Source organism: Melozone crissalis, unplaced genomic scaffold, assembly GCF_028551555.1.
Source record: "Melozone crissalis strain CALT ecotype California unplaced genomic scaffold, PUWL_Pcris_2 ptg000045l_1, whole genome shotgun sequence".
NCBI classification, from domain to species: Eukaryota; Metazoa; Chordata; class Aves; order Passeriformes; family Passerellidae; genus Melozone; species Melozone crissalis.
In genome coordinates this window covers 28977028-29001799 of record NW_026535823.1, presented here as the reverse complement: position 1 = coordinate 29001799, position 24772 = coordinate 28977028, and the positions used below count along the sequence as shown (strand labels likewise).

Sequence of the window (24772 nt, the reverse complement as noted above, 5' to 3'; positions counted from 1 at the left end):
ACGCTAACCAGCTGGTTCACGTTTTTACAGCACTGCCCGTGGACTCCCCTGTGCTTGTACACACCTCGTGAAATGCTAAACTGGACACACAGCTCAAGATGCATTTCTGACCCGTTGAAGGGAAAAAAAAGAAAATATCCTGCTGCCTTTACCTGCTCAGCTCCAGCTCCTGAAAATAAACCTGCCCCAAACCCCGCCAGCAGCAGGGCTTTGGCCAGGGGGGTGGAAGGGCAGGATTCTCACAGGGCAGGATTTTCACCATCAGCTCCTGATGCCACTTCCCCTCCCATCCCTGGCCAAGGCCGTGCCGAGCCTGAGGGGGTGAGCTAAGCTACTCATGGGCTTTACCTAAAAGAGGGTGTAAAAATAGCATTCCCTTTGTCCAGGTCCTCTCAGAGGCTGGGATTAGTGAGGGGTGGCAGTGTCCAGGGCACACACCTGCCCTGCTGGAAGAATAAAGCTGAGAGGTCAATGACAGGGATGCCACCTACATTTTATATATATGCATATATAATATTTACATATATCTAGCTTCCAACAAGAACAGCACAAGATACTTTTGAATTAACTCATCCAGGAGCTGGAGGTTTCTGTTGGAGCCTATCTGAACCCTTTATCCTTTGCATTTTGTCTCTCTCCCCCCTCGGGCTGAAGCAAAATTTGGGTGAGCTTGTGGCTTGCAAAGCACAGCTGTTCAGTGGCTTCTGAAGAATTGCACTTGGAGTAATTCAAGTTTCTGTAGTTCAAATATTGTCTACCCTGCTTTTCCCGACGCTTGTGCATGCACCAGCATAACTCAAAAAGAGCTGACCACAGTGTAACAGTGTGGAAGTTAAACTCTTCCTCTGGAAAATGTAACTGGAGGTCAGCAGCTCCTCTGCAGCTGGGAAACACAACACAGCCTATTTGAAGGTAAAATAAATAATTGTTAAAAAGTTAAAGTACTCAAGAGTGTTCCAAAGTGCAGCACGGATTTGGGCAAGGCTGTGATGGACCAGTCAGTCCAATGTGGTCACTGGGGAGGTGCTTCCACCAGTCCTGCTCCCTCCTCTGCCTCTGCTGACCCTGAGCAGGGAAGGGCTTCATCTCTTTGTGCCTCTGCACATGGAAAACTGAGTAACTCTGACTGCCCTGCAGGACTGGTTCTGCAGACCCACACAGCAGTTAATGTTTGCACGGGTCAGAGAAGATGCCAAGTGCCACAAGGGGCTTATTCTACAGCCTAGAAATCCCACCCGCCTCCAGGAAGGAAATATTTCCTCCCAGGGGCATTTGCTGCTGCTTAATACTATTAGTTCTGCTGGGTAGGAAATCCCAGAGGACAAGAGTCAATTTGAAAAAAGACATCAGTACATCTACCTGCTCCTGAGCCCAGACTGGAACACACCAGCCCCTTATCAAGGGGGCTGCAGGCGCTGCCAGGACTTGGCAAGATGCTCAGCTGGGAGTGAAGATGTGAAAAGCCTTTAACATTTGAAATACATTTCGCTTCATTTCATTGCTGTTTCCTGGATGGAAATTAATGCCTGGCCCTACAGCTGCTCCTGTTCCTTTGCAAAGGGGTTCATCCCCATCATCCCAAATCTCAGCCTTGATCCAAAAGCTGCTGAAGGGCTGGGTGCTCCTCAGCTTTGACTCTGGGGTGGGGTTTGGTTTTTTGTTTTTTTTTTTATTTTTGCATGCAGGAGTTTGGATTCTCCATCCAAACTCACACCACAGCACTGGGGACACAAATCACCTGGCAGCCACCAGGCACAGCACCAAAGCCATCCTCACCCCAGAGTAGGTATTTAATAATCATCCTGTAATAAAAGGCTCATTACAAAACCTAGGAGCACTACAAATATTTCCAGTATTTCTTACAGTCCAACCACTGCTGTGTTGGATTTAGTGTTCAAGAGCAAAACTGATTTTTTTTTCTTTTTTTTTTTCTTTTTTTTTTTGGAAGCTTTCTACTTTGTGCGGCTTCTGGAAAAATTGCAACTGTAAAGTCACGTTAGTGAGGATCCAAGCACAATCTGTAACAAAAGTAAGGCAATTTTGTGGTTCTTTTTTAAAAAAAAGGGACTTCGAACTGAAAAAGTCCATTTAACTGCCAGTAGATGGCAAAAATATCCCGTGTTTGTCTTGATTACCTTAAATGATTAGTAAAAAAGGCTTAATTTGTTGTTCTTTTCCTTGCTTCTCATACAAACTTGCAGAAAGTATAAATTAAAGTGCAACTGTACAAAAAAGAAAACCCTAGGAAAAAACCTCAAGGGGTCATAAGAAGCTATCAAAAAGACAGATTACATTTTTTTTTCAAGTCGAATGACTGCATACCTGGGACCAGCAAAAGTTCTTTGCTTTGTTTCTTAAAACAGAAAAAAGAAAAAAACCAAAACAACAGAACAAAACCAAACCCCCCCACCCAACATTTTTTTGGCAAAGCTTTCATAAAGCATTTGTTCCTTGATTAGACTATTACTTCATAATCAAGTAAATGGAATTAAACACCATGTCAAAGCCAAGCAGGTGCCAACGCTGCCCATTAGATTAATCCCGTGTAATAAAAAATAATAACTCTTTTAAACAAAGAATTCACACATGCATTAGGGTTTACCCTTGGGTAACAAGAATTTAACCTTAAAAATCCCCGCAGTTCATCTTAAAAAATAAAAACCCATCCTTCAGATAGCCAGTAGCAAAGGAACAGTAAAATTCCGGGTTGGGATGTCCCTGCCTGGTCAGCGGAGCGGCGAAGGTCACAGTCCAGTGGGCAGCAGCAGGACAGGAGAGCCCTTGGGCAGGGGCAGTGAGCGTCCAGCAGCAGGGAAGGCAGATTTGGCAGTGATTTTGAGGAGGTGACAACAGGCAGAGCGTCCTAGGGGAGAGGTGAGAGGTGAGTGCTCCGGAGCTGCGCGCTGCTGACGGCTCCTGCCCATCAGGGATGGTCCCAACCCTGGGGAAGCGCTGGGTCCTCAGGGGGGTGATCCAGATCCTGTCCTCTGCTCACCTGAGCCCTGCTTGGCATTCAGCCCCTGGAGCCCGTGGTGAGGCAGGGCAGGGGGAGCAGGCTGCAGGGAGGGGAGAAAAAGGCAATCTGCCTTCAGCTCCGAGCGTGGCGAGCAGCGCAGGGCTGTCCGGAGCCCTTGGGCAAAATAAAGCACCTTAGGGACACTCCTCTGCAGAGATTACACCTTAGGGACACTCCTCTGCAAAGATTGCACCTTAGGGACACTCCTCTGCTGGGAGTGGACAGGGACAAAGACTGCACCTTAGGGACACTCCTCTGCAAAGACTGGCAGGTTTGCACCAGGACCTTTGCACATCCCACCTTCCCTGCCCATCTTCAGCAGAAGGAAAGAAGAGAGGGGAGGGAGGTCATATTGCACTAGCGCAGAAGCATCTAAGCAGCTGCTGCTTTGGGGAGAAGAGTGTGAGAGAGGCTGGCAGCTGGGTGTGAACGCTGCAGAGCTGCTTCATCACCCTCTACTCCATCTCACAGGGCTCCTGGTCAACCCCTCTGCCCTGGCTCAGCCCAGCTCTGCACAGCATCAGGGAGAACATCAAACTCGCTGCAGGAAGCGTGGCTATGCCTCCATTAGCTCAGGGTGAACCAGGGGGGAGGTGTTTGCCAAAAACTCAGTGATAATATTTGTTACTTTACAGCCTTAACATTTCCCATGGGGGTCACAAGGAAAGAAGAAAAAAGAGTATTGGATACATTTCGCCAGGCACAAGGAGAGAAGTTAATTTCCTTGGTGCCCTGCTAGAGGGGAGCATGTTTTGGGTCTGGACTTGGCTCTGTGGGGCAGTGAGGGGAGGAGGACGAGGAAGAACAAGGAAGCAAAAGAAAGGAGGGGGCGGACGAGTCGGCGCAGATCCTCACGGTGCGCAGAGGGGCCGTCAGCGGGCCAGGGCCATGATGAGGCTGGCACACATCTCAAAGAAGTCCATGGTGTGGCTGCCCAGGCGGGGGGGCAGCGAGGGGATGCTGCCCACGAAGGAGCCGCTCAGGGAGCCCATCAGGGACTGGCACTCGGTGGCCGCGGCCGCGTCGATGCTCAGGCGCGGCCGGTGCAAGCCCGCGGCCGAGCAGGAGCGCTGGGGCGTGGAGGAGCCAGACCTCTGCTCCATCACCTCGTCTAGAAAAGCCAGAAACAAAAAAAGGGAGAAGAGAGAAAAAGCGGGTTTAGTTCAGCAGCTGCAGTGCGGGTGTGGTAATGAAACAGGAACAGCAACAGAGTTTGAGAGGCGCGAAAGAGCCCCTGCTGAAATGACACACGTGTAAGCGCTTCAAAATGCAGAGGATGGTTCTTAAACTTCCAGCCTCGCCTTTCTGCATGTTCTCCATCTCCTACTCACCATCGATGCTTTTGAAGTCCAGCAGATAGCTGCGGTTGTCCACCTGGTAGAGCTGCAGGCTCATCTTCACGTAGTTGCCGGTGACGGGGTTCTTGCGGCGCACCCGCAGGTGGTAGGCGTTCACCACCTGCAAGGGAAACCTGCCCTCAGCAGGGACACTCCAACAGGAACACTTCTTCCCTTATTTTTTCTAAATATGAGCAAGACATCTTCTGGGAAAAAACAGTTTCTCAAAAGGACAACCACTATAAAATGAAGCAAGCGGCCTTGTTTTCTCCTATCTTTAAATATTCTTCTTAAGGCTGTGATTCACCAGCTGCTGGCTCAGGAAGCTGCAGTGACCCATCTGCCAGGCACAAAACTGATGTTTGCTCCCCACTCAGCAGCAGCCATGGCCACATGGACCAAAAAGTCCATTCGTGGGCCCACATACATGGACAGTACTCATGAAATCAGGGCAAGCTCTGAAATCAGAGCAGCCTCTCCCATCAGCACAGCCAAACCCAGTGCCTGTGGATCAGCCTCAGGCTGAGTATTTCCCCTCTCTGCTTCCCACCTCACAATCTGCTGCATCTCATTTACAATGAGATCTTTTCTCTGTGCTATATTTATGAAGCAACTGTGTGGATGGGAGAGTTAATTCTGATGAAGAGTCACATCTGAAGTTATTCTTAGGGTGGGAGAGGCTATTGTGAAACCTCGTCATATGAAATAAGCTGCACTGCCTACACAGAGATGTTGGGCTGAGTTGGTTTTTGAGGCTGTAGCAGAAATACAGCAGGTTTGCTCACTCCCTCTAAAACCATGCAGCTAAAAAATGTCTGGCTGGTGTGGGCAAATGCACCTGGCCATGGGCCATCTCCTGCCTGATACAAGGAAATGGGGTTTCTGGAAGCTAGTTGGTTTTCAAAATGTAATATTATCAAAAATAATGAGGAAGCAGGAGGTTTTAAAGAAGCAGAATAGTGAAATTCACATAGTACAACACTTGGGACCTGGAGGGAAGAGGAAAGCTCCTCTGGTGATGAAGATCTGGGCAGAAATTCTCCCTACCTGGCTCCCAATGCTCACATGATGCTGCTGCCAAAGGCCACGAGCCAGGAGAGCTCACCTCACCTCAGGGGCTGCACCAGGATTTGGGGAGTCAGGCACAGCAGCAGAGCTCCAGGGCTAACTTAGGGATTTATTATTCCAACTTTAAAAAGGACTGCGACTGAATGTTGCACAGCCCCGGAGAAATACCTGCAGTGAGTACTGCCAGCTAAAACATCTGGATTTAAATCAAGAAGCTGAGCCCTAAACTGAAGAAGCAATAAGTGTCTGAAAACACATCTGGTCTGTGAGCACGCTCCATCTCCATCAGGGAAAGGCCACGACATCAAAGATACAAATTCTGCACCCAAGGCTCCCCTGCCCCTCATCTGTGCATCCTTTAGGACAATTTGCACTGTACCACTTCTGTCCTGACAGGACCAGACAGAAATAATGAGAGTTCCTCTGCTCAGGAGCACTCGAGGTGACCTCGCAAGGAATTAGCCACTAAAATTAGAAATGTGAACAGCTCCTCTGATCCCTGCAGCTAAACAAGGCAGAATCATCTTTCCAGCTGAAGTCTTGGAGCACCTTATTTCACGCCATAAAGAAACACCACAGATAAGCACAAATAAGCACAGCTGGCACCTTAATTCAGTGGGTTTGCCTTAACAAGGAATAGCAGGGATGATTCCAAGGTGGGGTACTTATCTTGTGTTACTGTCGTATTTTCTGGAAAAATCTCTTTCCCTGGGATTTTGCTCTTGGGAAGCTGAGAAGCCTCAGAGAAAAATTAAAACAATAATTATCTGATTTGCTTCTCCTGTGTTTTGCTGCTTTGGAATGCATTTGGACATTGTTTACCAACTGGCCATTGTTTCATTGGTTTCATGTGAATTGTTTTGACTTAATGACCAATCACAGTCCAGCTGTGTTGGGACTCTGGAAAGAGTCACGAGTTTTCATTATCATCTTTTTAGCATTCTGTCTGTGTCCTTTCTCTATTCTTTAGTATAGTTTAGTATAGTATTCTGTAATATAAAATTATATATATTTAATATATATATTCTATAATATAACATTATATATATTTAACATATATAATATGTTAAATTTATATAATATATTAAGTATATTTAACATATATATAATATCTTATATTATATATGTTAAACATACAATATTATATTTATTTCATATATATATAGTATTATATATAATACTATACCAAATATAATGTATAGTATTATATATTAAATATATTATATATTATATATTATATATTATATATTATATATTATAATAATATAGTATATAATAATATTCATATAATATTATATATTTAATATCATAAAATAATAAATTAACCTTTTAAGAACATAGAATCAGATGCATCATTCCTTCCTTCCTTCCCTTGTTGGGAGTCCTTAAAAATACAACAATCTGGAAAGAGGTGAGGCATTTATCTGGAAAGAAGTGAGGCATTTATCTGGAAAGAAGTGAGGCATTTATCTGAAAAAAGGTGAGGCATTTGTCTGGAAACAGGTGAGGCCTTTGTCTGGAAACTGGTGGGGGCATTTATCTGGAAACAGGTAAAAATTAAGGGTAAAATTAAATGCATTAAAAACCTGGAAACAGGTGAGGCTCCCTGAGTTTATGGGATAAAGGATGCTGTAAACCCACCCCAGCACTCCCTACCTTCCACTCAAAGTCCAGCTGCTTCATAGCGCGGTACACCTCGGCCATAATGTCGTAGGGCTTGCTCTGGCTGCGGATGCCCAGGTGCCACTTGGCCTTTTTGACAGTCAGGGGCTTTGGCTTTGTGGTGTTGAGGGCGTCCAGGGGGCAGCGTGCCTTGGGGCTGTCGGCGATGAGCGGCGGCATCCGCTCGGGGTGCGGCTTCACGCCTGGCGGGATGTGCAGCGCGCTGTCGTCCATGAAGGAGCCCGTGGGGGGGCTGGAGGCCAGGTAGAACTCGCTGGCCTGGTTCATGATGCGGCGGTTGTCGATGACCAGGTGGTAGGCCACGGCCAGCTGGTCCTGCGGGTCGCCGCTGTACAGGCTGTTCATCACCTCCGACTCGGTGCACTCGAACTTCTCGCACACCTCGCGCACCGCCTCGTCGTCGATGACCGTGGCGTCGTAGGAAGGGTCCTCTGGGAACAGGTAGCTGGGCAGCTCCTCCTTGAACCACTCGTGTTCCCTGGGGAGGGCAGAGGGGAGCCTTGGTGTGAGAGGGGAGGTGGGGAAAACACCACCAGACAAGAATAAACCCTAGCTGATGAATGGGGAGCAAAACCCAGCTCGGTACAGGCACACCGACGGCACTCTGCATACTGAGTTTGAAATGACACTCAACACTTCCAATATTCCCTTTTTGTTTTTGATACAAAGCATCAAATCTACCCAATTCCCATGCCCAATACCCAATTCTCACCAATTTACAATGACGTGAATGATAATTAAGTGTCTACAACTCACACACTGCCTTGTCTGTAGGTTCAATTAATTGACAACAATCTTGCCTCATGTGCTGCCTCTCTAACATGTAATTAAGTCCTCTCATCCTAAGGAATTAAGGAATAAAATAAGGAAGTTTGCATGGGTTTGCTTGAAGGGTAAAATTAAGGCTGTCCATTGAAAATGCATTAAAAACCTGAGAATTTCTGGAAGCCCTAATACAGTTTATGTTCATGCTTAGCACACAGCTACATGTAATTTACATATTAAGTTAGTAACTCTTGGGTTTCTCCTCCTTTTCTTTTGGATATACATTAAGTACAATGATTATCCCCTTTATCCGGTACCCATAGGGATGTGGTCCTGAAATATAGAAATGAAAAATGGTTGTTGGATATCATTAAGTTCTTGGGATCATTGCATGGTATAGCTGCTTTTGCTAAGTGCTGTTAAGAGATTTTTAAAGCTAGTTTATAATGAAATAAAATAGAATTTTAAATATTTGTATATAAAATATATATTAAATCATCCTTCTGTTCATCATCACTCACTTCCAGCCAGCACAGAAGGAGTGCAGGGTTGCTGGGGACAAAAACCATCTGGATTAGCTGAGTACTCCTGAAAACCACCCTGCTCACCTGCCAACAGGAGACCCTCAGGACAGCCACCAGAGACCCCCACAGGCAGCCAGCCCAGCCCAGCCCAGCCCACCTGATGTCCTTGATGGTGGCTCTCTTGAGGGGGTCCACCTGCAGCATGTGCATGAGGAGCGTGGCCACGGAGCGGTTGAGGTATTCCGGGATGTAAAACACTCCCCCACGGATCTTCTTGAACAGGGTGGGGACGTGCTCGTCATCAAAAGGCAGGGTGCCACACAGGAGGGCGTAGAGGATGACACCACAGCTCCAGATGTCCACCTCTGGGCCAGCATAGAGCCTGCATGAGGACGAGGACAGGAGAAAGCTGTCACCACCATCCTCTCCTCAGTCAGGGTGCAGGTTCTGTGTCACCCCATCCTCTCCTCAATCAGGGTGCAGATGGGGGGAACCCCTGCCAGCTCCAGCAGGGACAGATCTCCAGCCCACACCGGGGCTGTTCACGTGGCTCCCCCCAAATCAAATGTGCCTCAGCCAAAAGTGCTCAGGGAAATGAATCGCAGGGCTGGCACTGGCTGCCCACGCTCCTGTGTACAACCCTGCCTCCACCAAACTCTCCAAAAAGCCAAACCTCACATTTCCAAGAGCCCTGCCAGGCTGTTTGCTCCTTTGCCCCAGCAATTTCTGTTCATTGAATGAGGCAGATCAAGCAGCAATAGATAATTCTATCTCCGAGTGTTTATTTTTGGTGTGCTGGTATCTAAATGCTCCTGCTTCCTACAAGCTGCCAAATGTGTTCTCTGCCATCACCAACTCAGGACACCCCAAATAATAGAGCTTTGCTGCTCCTGCTCATCTCTTTTTGCTACATCTGATGCCACCCCAGAGATTTTGGGAGGCAACACTTGCCCTTGGGCTGTGAGGCCCAACCAAAATACAGAAGTTAAAATGCAGCTACACAAGTGTCTTCATGAAACCTCGGCATCCTGCACTTGCTCCTCCTGAAAAGCATCACTGCAGAGAGAAATCATGCTGGTCATGCAGGAGACCATTCTCTGAACACCCCAAAACACTTGGTCTGCTTCTCCAAGGGTGAGAGTTTCCCTGCTGAGGGACAGCAGCAAAGCCATTTTGGAAAGGCAGAGGCTCGGCTCGATGCCCCTCAGCCCTGCCTCCACACCCAACTCCCACAGATTAGAAACCTGATTCTTTCACTGATAAAAACACTGCCTGAACAGTTTTTTGGACCTTTAAGCCCACATGAGATGCACTTTAATGGCTCTGAAACCTGAGCTGCCACACTCTACTGCTTTTGTGCTCCAGCAGGGCAGGCAGCAGAGAGGAGGGCAGCTTGGCACGTTGAGCAGGGCCATGAAACTCAGGCAGCCCTGAGCCTGCAGTGGGTGGTGAGGGAGGGATGCAGCTGCAGCCAGCCAAAAAGTGCAACATGTGGGCTTGGTTTGGGTTTTCCATCTTGCTTTTGTTGTCACTAAGCTGCATTGCCTGTACTCTTGGAACACTCAAGGACTAAATCCTCCTTGCTGATCTGCCATGTGCCTTGTCTCCTATACAAATTGAAAAACACATGTCTGGCCTTCACTGAGATGGAAATACTATTTTTTGGCATCCCAGCAGTTTCTTGCTTTGTCCCCTTCTTGACAATGAGGATTTACTTGGTTTCATTTCACACACAGAGCTGTAGTCACAACAGGGTTTTTGGATGCTAGTCTAATTCCTAGGATGCTCTGCCAACACTTGCTCTGGTGTAAAGAGGGATAAAATAATCAAAATCACAGCAAACACATTCTGAACAAAATGTTCTATTTAAAAGCTACAGATAGAGGCAAAAATACACTGGATTAGGAAAAGTAAAGCTCATGGCAAAGGGAAATCAAAATAAAAAAGGAGCAGATAATGAGCAGTTTGAAGGACCATTCAGGAGGGAAATTTGAAAATCTGTATTTGCAATCTTTGCTAAAGTATTACACAGAGAATTAGGGCAAAATGCACATTCTATGTAATTTCTGCTCCTGACAGCAAAATACAGGAGGCAACACTTCTGTATCAACACCTGGAAGTCCAACTCAGCCTTGTGGGGTGTGCCCAGCACTCCATGTGCTGTACAGATGCAACCACAGAGGAGGTTTGTCAATTCAATGAATCAGCTCAAAACAAAGCTCTGAAGGTTGAACCGACTGCCACAGCCAAAACCCCAAGCTTAAGGAACCAGAAGACAAGTATTTTCTTTACCAGGGTTGGGAAGGGATTAAAGATCTTCCTGCTCCTTTTGTTAGTGAATGGTTTTCCTCGTTAACACCGTGTTTTATATTACAGGTGGGCAGGAGAGGAGGGGGTGGCCTGGAAAAGCCTTTCCACCTGGAACCTCAGTGTTTGCATCCAAAGAGTCATTTTCACCCTCTTTAATTAGCAATATAAACAGTCAACCTCTGGTATTAACAATTCCTCCAAAGTAAACACCTGTAGCAAAACACGGTTTGCTATTACAGCTACTGAGAAGGAAAATAAGCAAGAAAAACTTCAGATCTTTGCCAACAGATTCACCCAAACACTAAATCGAGGCTGGAAGGATTCAGCTACTTTTACTAGACGTGCAAAGCTGTTTCCAATACCAAGAACAGATTTAAACTCCATGTGCTCACATAGAGTCTGATGAGAAATCAAATGTCTTACCTTCCAGAGATGACTTCAGGGGCTGCATAATTTGGGGAACCACAGCTGGTGCGTAGAAATTCACCATCTGACATCATGTTGGACAGTCCTAAAAAAACAAAATGCTTATTATACACTGATGTTTGATCTGAAAGTCCAGACATGCTGTGTGACATGTGTCACACAGAGGAAAGGCAGGGAAGTGGAGTGGGATATCTGGAAGGGAACTGTTGATATAATTTAGATAGACTTCTCTGAACTGATTTGAAAATTATTACTTTTGTTATTATTGTTGTTGTTTGTTATTTTGTTGGGTTGGTTTTTTTTTTACATCCAACCAAGAAATTTTCACTCCAGGCTAATTTTGCTCCTCTAAGTTGCAAATCCCAGAGCACAGAGGAGAAGAGATATAATTCATCCCAGAGCACTCACTTCATATGGCAACTGGGGCTGTGAAATGAGTAAATCTTCAGAAGGATTTACATTGCTAGAAAGGACTCACCAGGACAGAGTTGGTAGCCCGGGTATTTTAATGGATTTCAACCCCTAATGCCACTTAGAGACTCCTGTTACTGCTGGTTGTAAAATGAGCTGAGGCCAAGAGCACATGGCCAAACAGAGGGAGAACATGCACAAAAATAAACACACACAGCAGCTCACCCTGAACCAGCTGCACCCAGCCTGCCTCAAACACAAATTGGGTAAATTTGACGTCGGGTGATTGCACTAAAACACAGCAGAGATTTACAAATTACTTCTCTGCTCCATTCTCAGTGCCACTGCAGGAGCAGCCTGCAGCAGGTTATCCCTGTGCTGCTGCTGCAGGAAGGGCAGTGTTTGTGAGTGTGTGATTTCCAGGCGGTTGGAAGGGCAGTGTTTGTGAGTGTGTGATTTCCAGGCGGTTGGAAGGGCAGTGTTTGTGAGTGTGTGATTTCCAGGCGGTTGGAAGGGCAGTGTTTGTGAGTGTGTGATTTCCAGGCGGTTGGAAGGGCAGTGTTTGTGAGTGTGTGATTTCCAGGCGGTTGGAAGGGCAGTGTTTGTGAGTGTGTGATTTCCAGGTGGTTGGAAGGGCAGTGTTTGTGAGTGTGTGATTTTGAGGTGATTGGAATGGCAGTGTTTGTGAGTGTGTGATTTCCAGGCTCTGCTGCTCCCTGGCCACGCTCTGGCAGCTCTGGAATGCTGCTGGGCACATTCACATACCAAAATCTGCTATCTTTGCATTCATGTGTGCATCCAGCAGCACGTTCTCTGGCTTCAGGTCCCTGTGCACCACCATGTGCCTGTGGCAGTAATCCACTGCAGACAGGATCTGCTGGAAAAGGCGTCGAGCTTCTGCCTCCTCGACCTGTGGGAACAGCAGAGGGAACAGCACAGGGCTTGGTGTGCACTCAGCCAGGGGAAGGCTGCACTTAGCAAGGAGCCAAAAAAGCTTCCAGAGTGCAGAGGGAAAATCCCAGCCTGCCTGAGAGCAGAAGAAGCAAATAAAGCAGATTTCTCACCCTTGCATTTTACAATGTGCCAGCGTTTGAAAATGATACAGCCCCGAGATGAAAGGTGAGACTTCAGTTGAGGTGAGATGTCAACAAGAATTTAAAGGTGGCACCTATCAGACTGTGGCCTGCTGGCCCAACGGGACTGGTACAGATCCAGGCTGGACAAAACACTACAGAGGATGCTGCTGGGAGCAATTCCTCATGGACTTCCTCTGGTGAAGCTGGATATCACTGTGATTTTAATTATCTATAAAGCTAATAAAGCTGTATGAGCTATATCAGAGAAACTGTATTTTCAATTATTATTTTAACTGATGCATTCCAAAACATTCCCTTCATGAAAAACTGAATTTATGAATGCAGAAGTTCAGAAAAGATCCAAATCAGTCACTGAAAAGATCTTGATGGGCAAAATGTGTGAGAAATCAGAACTGTACATAGAAAAGAAAACTGAGTCAGCTCCATTGACCACTACACTAATCTAACCCAATCTGCAGTGAATTTATTGATTTTGTAGCATAGAAAGGGAACATGTGATGGGCTGATCCTTCACCTGAACCCTTTTTCTGGACGTCCACTTTGGCCTGTTTTTACCTCCTTGTCCTCCAATTGCTCCATGGGGCAGACACCAGCAGTTTTCCTTGTAACCAAAATCTCACATTTCACAGGTGATTTACACCAAGTGGGACTGCTGCCATTTGAAAATGTTGCTCAGATAAGCCACATCCTTGAAAAGCCTTCAAAGAGCCTGACATGGAACCAAGAGGGAGGTCTGGGAGAGGTGAATGACTGGACTGGAGACCACACCAAGTAGTCTTCCTCTCTCATGCCATAAATTTGCTGCTGATTGTGGGGGTTTTGACAGGCAGCCCATAGCTAAAATCACAAAAATAAGCCACTTTTCCAAATATTTGCCCCAAGCAACACATTACCTTGGATATTTTTGTTTGAGGGTCAAAAATCCCCCAGAGACCACTGCAAAAAATCACACCCAAGTTTTGTGCGAGCCAGTACGAGACACCCCAGATGGGGTTGCTGTGAAGCAACTTCTGTTTTGGGCCTTAACCTTAACTGTGCTCCCTTGAGCAGTGATTTTGCTCCTGAACTCCCTCCTCTCCCCACACAAGGGCTGGGGCTGGCTGGGGACTGGCACTTACACGTCCGTGCTTACAGATGTAATCAAACAATTCCCCCCCGGACACGTATTCCATGACCATGAAGAAGTCTGTTGGTGTGCTGATCACCTGGTACCTTCAAAAACACAAGCAGATTTAAAAAAAATACATAATTAGGAACAGGGAAATGCTTTTGAACAGATTATTAATTCCACATCAAAATAAGGATTTGTTGAGATCTTGCATTTGTAACCGCTTTCCACTCCTGAAAAGTTGTCTCTTGTTTCCAGTATAACCTTTCACTTGTCTGTGGAAGGACCTCTTTTCAGACCTATGATCTCCCTTCAGCCCTTTAAATAATCCTCTGAAATATCTGCCAGGCAATCTTACCACGTTTAGGACTGCCCTGACTTTCAAATTTCCATTTTGGGTAAGATCTGCAACAACAGCTTTAGAAATGAAGTCCTGGTTAGCTGGGGGCAAGGAGAGGATCCATGTGGTTCCCCTTATATCAAGACAAAAAAGAGATAAAGAGCTCTAGGCACTAGAGAGAACTTCCTCTGGACAGGTACAGAAACAAAAAGGAGACCCCCTGAAGTTATTTTTCAAATATTAAATCTCTCTAGAATGGGTGGAAAAACCCAGAGTATCACCTTCAACTTGCAGATTTTTTCTCCATTTTCCTTCAAAATGATCCCCAAGTGCTGCAAAGACATTTCAGTGTCCCAGCTGGAACAAACTGCCAGTGATGAGCTGAAGTCAATGCAGCCCCAGGAACTCACAGCAGCACCAGCTGGGACCTCCCTCTCTTCTATTTCAGATTCATTGTTTTGTTGTGTTGTTTTGGGGGTTTTTTTCAGATGAATTTCATTAGTTTTTACAGGACTGTAATTTGAAGCAAAGCAATTTTTAAGAGGCTGGCAAGGGAATGTGGGATACTCCCATAAAAATCAACACCATCAACCTCATTTTTCTGAAGAGCTTTGGGCCCAGACATCTAAGGTACTGTTAATTGCCCCAATATTTCTTTTATATACATTTAAAAACTTATTGAAAGAGGTTTGTGTGCCCCAGTCTCCTCACATCTTTATCACTGTATTTCATGAATGCAACATGTATCACAGGACACAGATATTGTCGAACTGGATTTAATTTTTACTGCTTGGACAAATGTGTGAACAGGACTTGACTTGCAGGATGCTGGGCACACAGCTGAGGAGTCTTGCTGGTGCTTTTTTCATGAAATAATACCAATCTGTTCTCCAATAAATCCATGGAACTGTGAAGTTACTCTAAAGTCAACAGTTGCTGCATGGTTAGTTATTTAACTGTAGAGAGAATTTGTTTTCCCTTGCCTCTAAGTCCCAGGTATTTGCTATATCTCATGCCAGTTTTAAGGCTGACCTAAATGTCAACTTACCCTTGCAGTTACCATTCAACAGCTTTCTTTTATAGGAATGCCAAAGATATTATCGAGTGCCTCATTAATGTGGGCTGGCTGCACAAGCTGGGGATTGAGCAGGAATCCCAGAGGCTGCAGTGCAGGTGCTGATTTACGACCCCAACTCAGGTTCATCAAAGTGGAGACTTTCAAAACTTATGTCTGAATAATAAATTTTGAAAGGAAAAAAAAATGTTCTTTTAAGCTCTGGCTAATCAGCGCATTAAAACATAAATCCTATTGAGTGGGGGCCAAGGTTTCACTCTCAGAGCCTGACCATGCTGCAGTTCATGGAATCTTGGAATGGTTTGGGTTGGAAGGGACATTAAAGACCATCCAATTCCATGGGCAAGGACACCTTCCACTACCCCAGGTTGTTTAAAGTCCCATCCAACCTTGCCTTGAACGCTTCCAAGGATGGGGAAGCTTCTCTGGAAAACCTGTTCCAGCGGATCACCTAACACACAAAAACCTGACCAAACCCAATTTTTAGTGCCCTAATCCATCTCCTGCAGCCCAGCCAGGTGTGTGAGAGAGGTCTTTGTGCAGAGAGGAGCAGCTGCCCACGTGGCAGGGAGGGTACTCACAGTTTGATAATGTGGGGGTGCCGGAAGAGTTTCAGGTTTTGGATTTCCCGTTTGATCTTCCCCACCACATCCAGGCTGCGGATTTTCTGCCTGTTCAGTATTTTCACTGCCACTTTGTGCCCCGTCAGCTGGTGCTCACCAACTGTGAGAGAGAGAGAGAGAGCATTGCAAAGTCACTAAACAGTGCAATGAGAGCATTGCAAAGTCACTAAACACTGCAGCAAGGTTCACACAGGAAGTTTAGGGCACTATAAGCAAAAAACCACTTCTGAATGGGAAAAAAAGCAGAAGATGAGGGTGTGAAATATTTTAGTTTTTGTCTCTTCACTGTTTTCCCAGTGGAGTCATAGAAGGCAGAAGAGAGGGGGCTTATCTGCCAAAAGCACTCCACTAAATAAAAGAGTGAGTTGCTGGAGGAGGTCATACCCCAAGCTAATTTGCAAGGATTTATAGCATGTAAAAGCTAGATTAATCAGAAACAGATATATTTAAATGGCAGAGGAGAATCTCCACCATAACACACTGGTAGACAAAATCCCTCATAAACCCAGCCTTAAAACTAGACCATCACACTTTTTTTTTTTAAAAATGGTATGGGGATTTTCCTTGCCCAAAATAGGACTGCGGGATTTGCATTACTAAAATGAATTTCTATTTATACTTCCCCCAGCGTGCTTCTTGCTTTGATGACAAGCTGCAGGAACACTGCTGGACTGCAGGAGCAAACTCTGCTTTTAGGAAAGATGGAAACTTCAATAGAGTTTTTTTTTAAAAAATGCACTGTGTGCATTGAGATGCTGATGTTTATCTCCTGTGTTCAGGGAGAAAATCACACCCATAAACTGGGAGGAGCAGCCCCACTGTCACCGGGGGAATTGTAATTAATGATGTGAAACTAATTCAGCATGGGATCCATTTGTTATCAATAAACAAACCACACCAAAAAAAATAAAAAGCTTCCAAGGAAGCAAGATTAATATTGAAATTGAGAGCAGAAAGAGCTTAAAAACGTGGTGTTTATACCCAAAAAGGGTTCTCAGAACGAGCTTCCTCTTCTCAGTATTTTCCAACATGATATTCAGCAGAGGGACACACGGATGGTTTCCTAAAGCCTGCACAGCAAAACCTGCTTACAGTAAATATTTGTGCTCTCTAATTACCAGCATCACCCTTGCAGTGCAAGGAGTTAATTATTGCCAGCAAACCTTGTTATTACATTATTAGAGGCTGTAATTTTGGCAGCCCTAATGAGCTGATCAGCAGCACCCGGGGTGAGCAGGAGGTGTGAGAAGGGCAGGGCAGCAGCACCCAGGGCACACCAGGTCACTATTATTAGCCACCAGATAAGACCTGCCAGAGATTCTTTCCTCAAGAAGAGCATCCTAAAAATAAAACACTTGACTGCCCTTGAAAATTAAAGCACCACTTTGCATGTCCATTTTATTCCTCGTAATACTTAAAACTACTAGATGATGGAATGAAAATAAACTCAGCTTTGCAGCAGAGATGCAATTTAGGGATTAGCTGAGGGCTGGAGGAGGCAGATAATTCCTCAGAGGGCTGTAAATAGTCCAGGGAGGCATTTTCCCTGGTGAATCCTCAGGGAGAGGAGAGCAGGGCAGTGCTGCAGGGAGGCAAAGCAAAGTTTTTTCACTGAACTAGGAGGAAAACCCTGATTTCTACCACTCTTTGTTTCAGGACAACGCTTTCTGGCCTTGCCTCAGCATATGCTTTGAAATTTTTTTATTATACACTAGGGGGGAAAAAAAAAAAAGGCCATGCCCAGAATGAATAATTATTGTTTTTAATACTATTGCCAAACAGTTCTTCCCCTTTCCCATCCGTGACAAACAATGTGTAACTCTGCAAAGGTTCGCTAGCACAAACACATTAATAATTAAAAATAAACAGCCTGTTTTGTAATCCATCTTTTGCTTACAGTAAGCATTAGATACAGAGATATTATTGTTTCTGTCCCCAGTGACTTGTTAAGCCTCCTTGAACTCTGTGAGAGAGGGAGACAAAGAGGGAACACAATTTCCTATGTGGTGGGAGACTTTTAAGCCTTTGAAGGCTCTCTGGACTGCAGGAATTTAGACATGGGCAGTATGAACAACCCCCCTTCTGCTCACAGAGTCATTGTCTCTGAAACCCAGGATCATCCCAAAAGTAAGGGGCAGATCCCAGGTCTTCCACAGGCATGGAAAAGGATCCTCACCCCAAGGTGAGGACCTCCTTCCCTCTCACTGCCTCCCCAGATTCAAGAAGTGCAAAGGAGACTCCTGACATTCACTTACTTTTATAAAAGGAAACAAAAAAAAGAGGAGGAATAGTGATTATAGCACCATGAGCACAGATAATAAATAGACCCCCCTGACAGCATGGATTTCTGCATCACTTTCTTTATCCTACCAGCTCAGGCAGCACAAGCAGTTAACATTTTTGCAAACGCTTCAGGGCAATGTAGAAGCTCTGACTGTGGAGGGGTGAGGAAACTCCTTTCCCTATCAGCTCTGCTGGCCCTTATCTCAGCCCCAAGTTAAAAATGAAATCCATCCCAAGCATATATTTAGCAATGCTGCATTAATTCTGCTTGTGTGCTGTCCCAGCCTCTCGCTGTCCTTCCTCTGCTCAGCCTCCTTTAGTTTATCTTCCTTCTGACACCAAGTTTGTCTTTCAGCAGCAATGCCACAGTGCCTGGGAAAAATGGGATCTGATCCCGACTGGAGCCCATGGAGGTGACACAAACACAACCCAAGTCCTGGAGGGACCACAAATCTGGCACTTTTGTGGCAAACAAGGCAGGCAAAGGAGCCACCAAGGATGCCATGGGTGGCATCACACAGAGAAAATATCTGGGTTAGTACTGTGAACCTCACTGTGGTCACAGCAGAGCTTTTGGGGACCCAAAAGGGTGGGATGTGCCCACAAATTTGTCACAAACACAATTTGTCTCATCTGTTCTTGCCAATCCCCTGGGAAGGAGATGCCACCTCCTTCCTCCAAGGCTTTGTTAAACTCCCAAATCCAAGACCTTCTCCACAGTTCTATTTCTGCAAATTATGCGGATTTTCTGCAAATTAGAATTTTTTTTTTCTGCAAATAATTCCATCATCTGCAAATTATCCTTGGCCTGGAGGAGAGGGAAAATAACAGTATTTGGTAAAAATGCTGTGTGGTAACTTCAAGTCTTGACATGACACCTCCTGTCCATCCACCACACCAGCTCCTGCCACCTTCCTCTCTTCTAACAGATGCTGGGTCCTCATTCCCATTTCCAGATGGAATTTCAGTATCAGCACCAAAATCCTGCCCTCAGCTGCCAGCCTCTTTGCTCCCCTGCGTGCCTTGAGTGGACTTTCTGTAAATGAGATCAAGAAACTGAATGGGCTTAAAACAAAAGAGTTTCTTGCAGTGTTCAGCCAGTTTTTAGGAGGATCAGCTCCCTGATGACCCAGGCAGTCAGGGATATTTTCTGTTGTGTCTCTGACCCCTGATGGCTCAAAGTGACTCCTCAGCTCCAGCCATGAGTTGAAACCCTGGTTTGTACCCCTTGTCACTAAATCCTCCCTTTCATTGCCATTTCTTATGTCCCTAATAACAATAATCCTGAACAACTGTAAATTATGATTTCTTAACTTTGACGAGTAAGGCAATAAAAAGCACCAAAACCAAAACCTTGTGCAAGGCAGAAATTGAAGAAAACACATCAGCAACAAGAAATGTCACTGATTGCACCTGACTTCTCCCTGAAAAAGCAATTATTATACCCAACACACAATGCTTGAATCAATCAACAAAAACCTCTACTTTTCTCAGGTGAATACAAGTTCTTCTAAAACTCATTCGACTAAAATGCTGTAATTCTATATAAATGGGAGATTCCATTCCTTCATTTCAGTTCCCAGTCTCAAGCACAAACTTCATCTGTCAATTGTAGGCAAAATATTAAGGGAAAAAAACCATATAAAGGGTACTACTCACCTGTAAAGGATTTTGAGCTAGGAAATCTCTTTTAAGTTATTTGAAATATTTCTTTGGAAAATGTCTGTTTTTACCACACTCGGGTCATATGTGGGGTAGGGGGTATTTGTGCTAGTTAAAGATAAAAAAGGCTATTGTTGGCAGGTTTAAATTGGTCTGCAAGGAAAAAACCTGCCTTTGGAGAAGTTTTGAGGTCTGCTAGTACACAGGAGTGATTTAAATGGTCCTTACTGTTAGAAGTATTTATTCTGATAATTCTTTAGACAGTAAATTTGTGGTTTGGGATTAAACACAGCAATATATTTTTAGGGGCGTGATTAATGGCCACAGGTGGACTTAGCTGCAGTGGTCATGGTGGTTTCTTTCATCTGCTGTCAATTTGGGTTTATTTTAAAACTCCAGGAACTGAGGGCAGGCACAGCACCCCTTTGCCCAGCCACATCCCACTGGGGTGGGGGGACACTGAGTGGGAGAGCTGCTCCCCCAGCTCGAGCTAAACCAAATTCCAACTGGGAAACTCAGCTCAGACACTGAATTTTATTGGTTTTCTGGTTTTTTAGTATCTTGTTTAAAAACTGAAATTTGCACGTAATGGCAGCAGAATCCACAGGGGGAAAAAGGAAATACAAATATTTGCAAACCTGAGAGCCAGGTAAAGCAAAGCCCTCAGGATATGAGCTGGCTGCTCTGGCATGGCTGGACAAGGAATCCCTGTGTGGAGCCCCCGTCCTGCAATCCTGGAACGGTTTGGGGTGGAAGAAACCTTAAAGTTCATCTCATCCCTCCCCCTGCCATGGGCAGGGACACCTCTGACTATCCCAGGTTGTTCCAAGCCCTGTCCAACCTGGCTTTGAACACTTACAGGGATGGGGCAGCCACAGCTTCTCTGGACAACCTGTGCCAGTGCCTCCCCACCCGCACAATTTCTCATTTTGAGACAATTTCAAATGTTGAGACACTCTAATGACTCATAATGTCTCTTATTTGCAGGTAGCTGATAATGAATTAGTTTTAAAATGGAATTTGCAAACTGGAAGCCTTTTTGAGAGAAGCGCTTGATTAAGTTATTACAACGGAATCTTCGCGCAACTTGGTCCACAAGGATTAAGGATGACAAAATATATTTATATGAATAAAACACTGATTTCATTGATGATGATAAAGCTGAGACTGAAATAATTAATTCATGATTATTTACAACACAATACAGATAGTTATAACTAATAGCTATTACTAGTAGTTTCTGTTGGGAACAATTTCTCCCCAATATTTCACCTAACCCTGCCCTCTGTCAGCACCAAGCCATTCCCTCTGCCCCAGCCCCTGCCAAAACTCCCTCTCCAGCTCTGTTACAGCCCCTTTAGGCACCGGAAGGCGCTCTCAGGTCTCTCTGGACCCTTCCCTTCCCCAGGTGCAGGCGCAGCCGGTGCATCCCAGCCCCTCCATCCCGCGGGGCGCGCTCGGTCCGCGGGGAGATGCTCGGACCGAACCGCCTCGGCTCCGGCTCCAGGAGCACCCCGGAGCACCTGCGGGTCCTGGGGAAGGACAGCAGCGCATTCCCGGCACCGAGGGGCAGGATTCCGGTGCGCCTCCAGCCTCCCCATCACCTCCCTCCGAGCGCGGTAGCCAAGTTCGGGTGGGTGCTGCTCGCAGCACGGGCTCGGGGGCTGTGACAGCCCGGAGCACCGAGCGCTGCATCTCCCAGAGCATGGAGCACCGAGCGCTGCATCTCCCACCGCCCGCCCGCCGCCACCGCCGCCGCATCCCCGCCCGTGCGCCCCGGGCACGGCTCCGCCAGCCGCTCCCCCCGGGATGCCGCCCAGGGAGAGGAGCCGAGGGAAGGGAGCAGAGCCCGGGGAAGGCAGCGGAGCCCGGGGAAGGCAGCGATGCCGGCGCGGAGGCCGCGGGAGCGGGAGGAGGGAGGCGGCGGCGAGGGGCGCTCCCGGCCCGGCCCGGCCCCGCCCGCGGCCGCGGTACTCAGCTCTTGACTTTGCCGAAGGTGCCGACCCCCAGCGTGTCCCCCAGCACGTAGTGGCCGATCTTCACCCGCCCATCGTGCTTCTGCTTCTCGGCCATGTTCGCCCCCCGCCGCCGGACCACAATGCACAGGGCCGGGCCGGCACAGGGGCGGGGAGCGGCGAGAGCGGAGCGCGGCGGGCCCGGCCCGGGGGCGGGGAGCGCCCGGCGCCGCCAGGTGCGGCCGCGGGGAGGGCACGGACGGCGCCCGCCGCGGGGACACCTGCGCGACACACCCACCGGGGCGGCACCGGCCGCGGCAACGCCCTCCCTCCGCGGGTGGCACCGATCGGGGCGCCTTCTCTGTGGCCACGCAATGCCACGCACCTGCCGCGGGTGATATGGCATCCTTTAGAGAGGGACCTGCCGGGGTGACACTGTTCGGAGGGTACATTGTCTATTGCCATGCACCTGCCGGGGGTGACATCTTCCCCGGGTGACACTGTACTCAGGGTACATTCTCTATTGCCACGCACCTGCCGGGGGTGGCGTGGCATCCTTTAGAGAAGCACCTGCCGGGGGTGACACCCTTCCTGGGTGACACTGTTCAGAGGGTACATTCTCTATTGCCGTGCACCTGCCGCGGGTGGCATGGCATCCTTTAGAGATGCATCTGCCTGGGGGTGACACCCTCCCCAGGTGACACTGTTCGGGGGGTTACATTCTCTATTGCTGCCCATCTGCCAGGGGTGATGCCCTCCCCAGGTGACACTGTTCAGAGAGTGCATTCTCTATTGCCATCCACCTGCCGGGGGTGACATCCTTTTAGAGAAGCACCTGCCAGGCTGTGACACTCCTCCGGTGACACTGTACTCGGGGTACATTCTCTATGACACTCACCTGCCTGGGGGTGACACCCTCCTCGAGTGACACTATACTCGGGGTACATTCTCTATTGCCGTGCACCTGCTGGGGGTGGCATCCTCCCTAAGTGGCACTGTTCAGAGGGTACATTCTCAGTTGCCATGCACCTGCCTGGGGGTGACATGCTTTTAGAGAAGCACCTGCCTGGGGGTGACACCCTTCCCAGGTGGCACTGTTTGGGGGGCACATTCTCTATTGTCACACACCTGCCTGGGGTGACAGCCCTTCAGAGCAGCCTCTGCCACAAGGGACATCATCCTCCGGTGGCACTGTCCTCTGTGTGCACCTTCAATTGCCTGGGGGTGACAGCCTCCTTTGGTGGCACTGTGCTCGGGGTACACCCTCCCTGTGAGCAGTGACAACTCCCTGGGTAGAACATAAACTCTGTCTGGGCCACAGGAATTGTTTACATTAAAAAAAAGAATGGATGCTCATCCCAAAAAAGCAGCATGATTGAACACCAAAATCGGCACCTAGGCTATCTGGAGAGTGGTCCTGCCACTTTCTAATAGTGTTAATTTGTAGCTCTTTGTTTCTCATTCAGCTGCACAAAGTAGCAGAAGGCAGTGGCAAATGCAATCTGTGCTCCAAGGTAATAAAGAGCCGTTTGGGAAGCTGGAACAGTGTGTGTAAACACAGGGTGCCTGATAAAATAATGACCAGCCTATGCAACTGTGCTATCATAAATAATAAAACAGCAGCTTAATTCAAGAAGTCCAATAACATAAATAACTAAAATAAGCTGGGGGTAGAACAGGAAGGTTGCTGTAACAAAAAACCGTTTGTAGGATAATGAAACCATCTCTGTTCAAACAGAACAACTGATGTACATGAAGGCATAAGAGAAACAGCATTTACAAAGAGCAAACTCTGGATAAGATACAATGCTGCAATCTCCTGGAATGCCTGAGAAAGCTCTGCCTTCTCCAGGCAGCTGCAAAGCTCTCAGCCCATGCAAACCTCTACCCTGCAAGCTCTGGGCAGTTCTCCTCTATCTTTGGGGTTTGTTTGATCTCCCCTTCCAGTCCTGGCAAGCCCTGGTTGTGTCTGAATGAACCACCACACAAAGAGGTGTGAGCTCCAGTGGTGTTTGTTCAATGGTTAAACTAATATGTTTAACAAGAGTTACTGCATGGAGATGCACACTGTTCTACTGTCCTGCTTGTTTCCTGAAAGCTGGAAAAGAGATTTTTCACTAAATCTCAGAGCAAGCTGATGCCCTGAGTGTTTCCACCGCCTCTTGACACATAGGAGCTGTCTATTACAAACATCAAATTAATATTAATCAGTTTTTTAACTTAGAGGATATATTTTGGGGGCTCAAGGTTTGCAGGGGACTCACAGAAAGGTTTTGCTTGGCAGCAAGGATGTCCCCAGGTGTGTCAGTGCTTCCACCCTCTCCCCTGTTGCTGAGAGCTGAGAGCAGAGCCTGGGATGCTCCTGGAAATCAGCGCCAGGGCTCAGCCTTGAGAAGGTTTGCCTAATTTCCCTCTGGCTTTTGAGAACCTGCATTTATGTGTGTGTATGTGTACCATGGGCTCCTCACTTGCAGACACGGGGGAAGGGAGCTGTGCTGAAGGGTCTCAGGGAAAGGCTGGGTGGGGCGTGTTGCTAGGAGATGGAGACTCCAGTCTGGCAAAGTGGCGCTTTTATTTTTGGTGCAGATCACACAAAATGGTATTTGACTGGGAAGCAGGGTAGAAATCTCTTCTCCCTGCTTGCATTCATCTCTGAGGGATCTGTTTTGGGTAGCAGCGTTGCAGCTCATTTAAAACACAAATCAAACATAGACTGCATGGTGTTCAGTCCAGCTGGAGGCTGGGTGTTTGCAATCTAGGAGAATCTTTTCATTTTCTATTTTCTTTTTGCCTGCTCATTGAGAAATCCCTTGTCTGAGCAGCAGGATATATGTCTCTCTTTAGGGGAGGACATCCTCACATGCCTCTGCTTCCTTTGTGGCTGGTTGTCTCTTGTTTTTTCAGACATTGCGAGTTAGCAATTGTGTTTTCTGGGTTTGGGTTTATTAAATCCATCCTGCCAGGGCTTGTTCTCCTTTGCTTTGCTGCCTGTGCCTCTTGTTACACCAGGAGCCCCCATCCCAGCTGGCTGCATGTCCACCCTCCTCACAGACAGGGACTGTGCCATGGCACAGGGAAAGCTGCCATGG

The 24772-nt window shown here is 47.0% G+C and overlaps 1 protein-coding gene across 5 annotated transcripts; it reads right to left on the bottom strand.

The window, feature by feature from the left end:
• Window positions 1-954: 954 nt before the first annotated feature.
• Window positions 955-21805, bottom strand: PRKAA2 (protein kinase AMP-activated catalytic subunit alpha 2). Of its 5 annotated transcripts, XM_054285868.1 has the most exons (10): window positions 21708-21805; window positions 15742-15883; window positions 13756-13849; window positions 12306-12450; window positions 11127-11214; window positions 8551-8775; window positions 7078-7582; window positions 4348-4474; window positions 3210-4127; window positions 955-3149 (listed from the first exon to the last, which is right to left on the bottom strand). In XM_054285868.1, exons 1-9 carry the CDS (start codon window positions 21799-21801, stop codon window positions 3889-3891), a joined length of 1659 nt encoding a protein of 552 aa, XP_054141843.1. In that variant the 5' UTR covers window positions 21802-21805; the 3' UTR covers window positions 955-3149; window positions 3210-3888. The 5 variants fall into 5 exon arrangements, with proteins under 5 accessions (XP_054141843.1, XP_054141842.1, XP_054141840.1 ...); XM_054285867.1 differs by lacking the exon at window positions 21708-21805 and having other exon boundaries at window positions 15742-15898; XM_054285865.1 differs by lacking the exon at window positions 21708-21805 and having other exon boundaries at window positions 955-3179; window positions 3257-4127; window positions 15742-15823.
• Between the last annotated feature and the right edge of the window lie 2967 nt (window positions 21806-24772).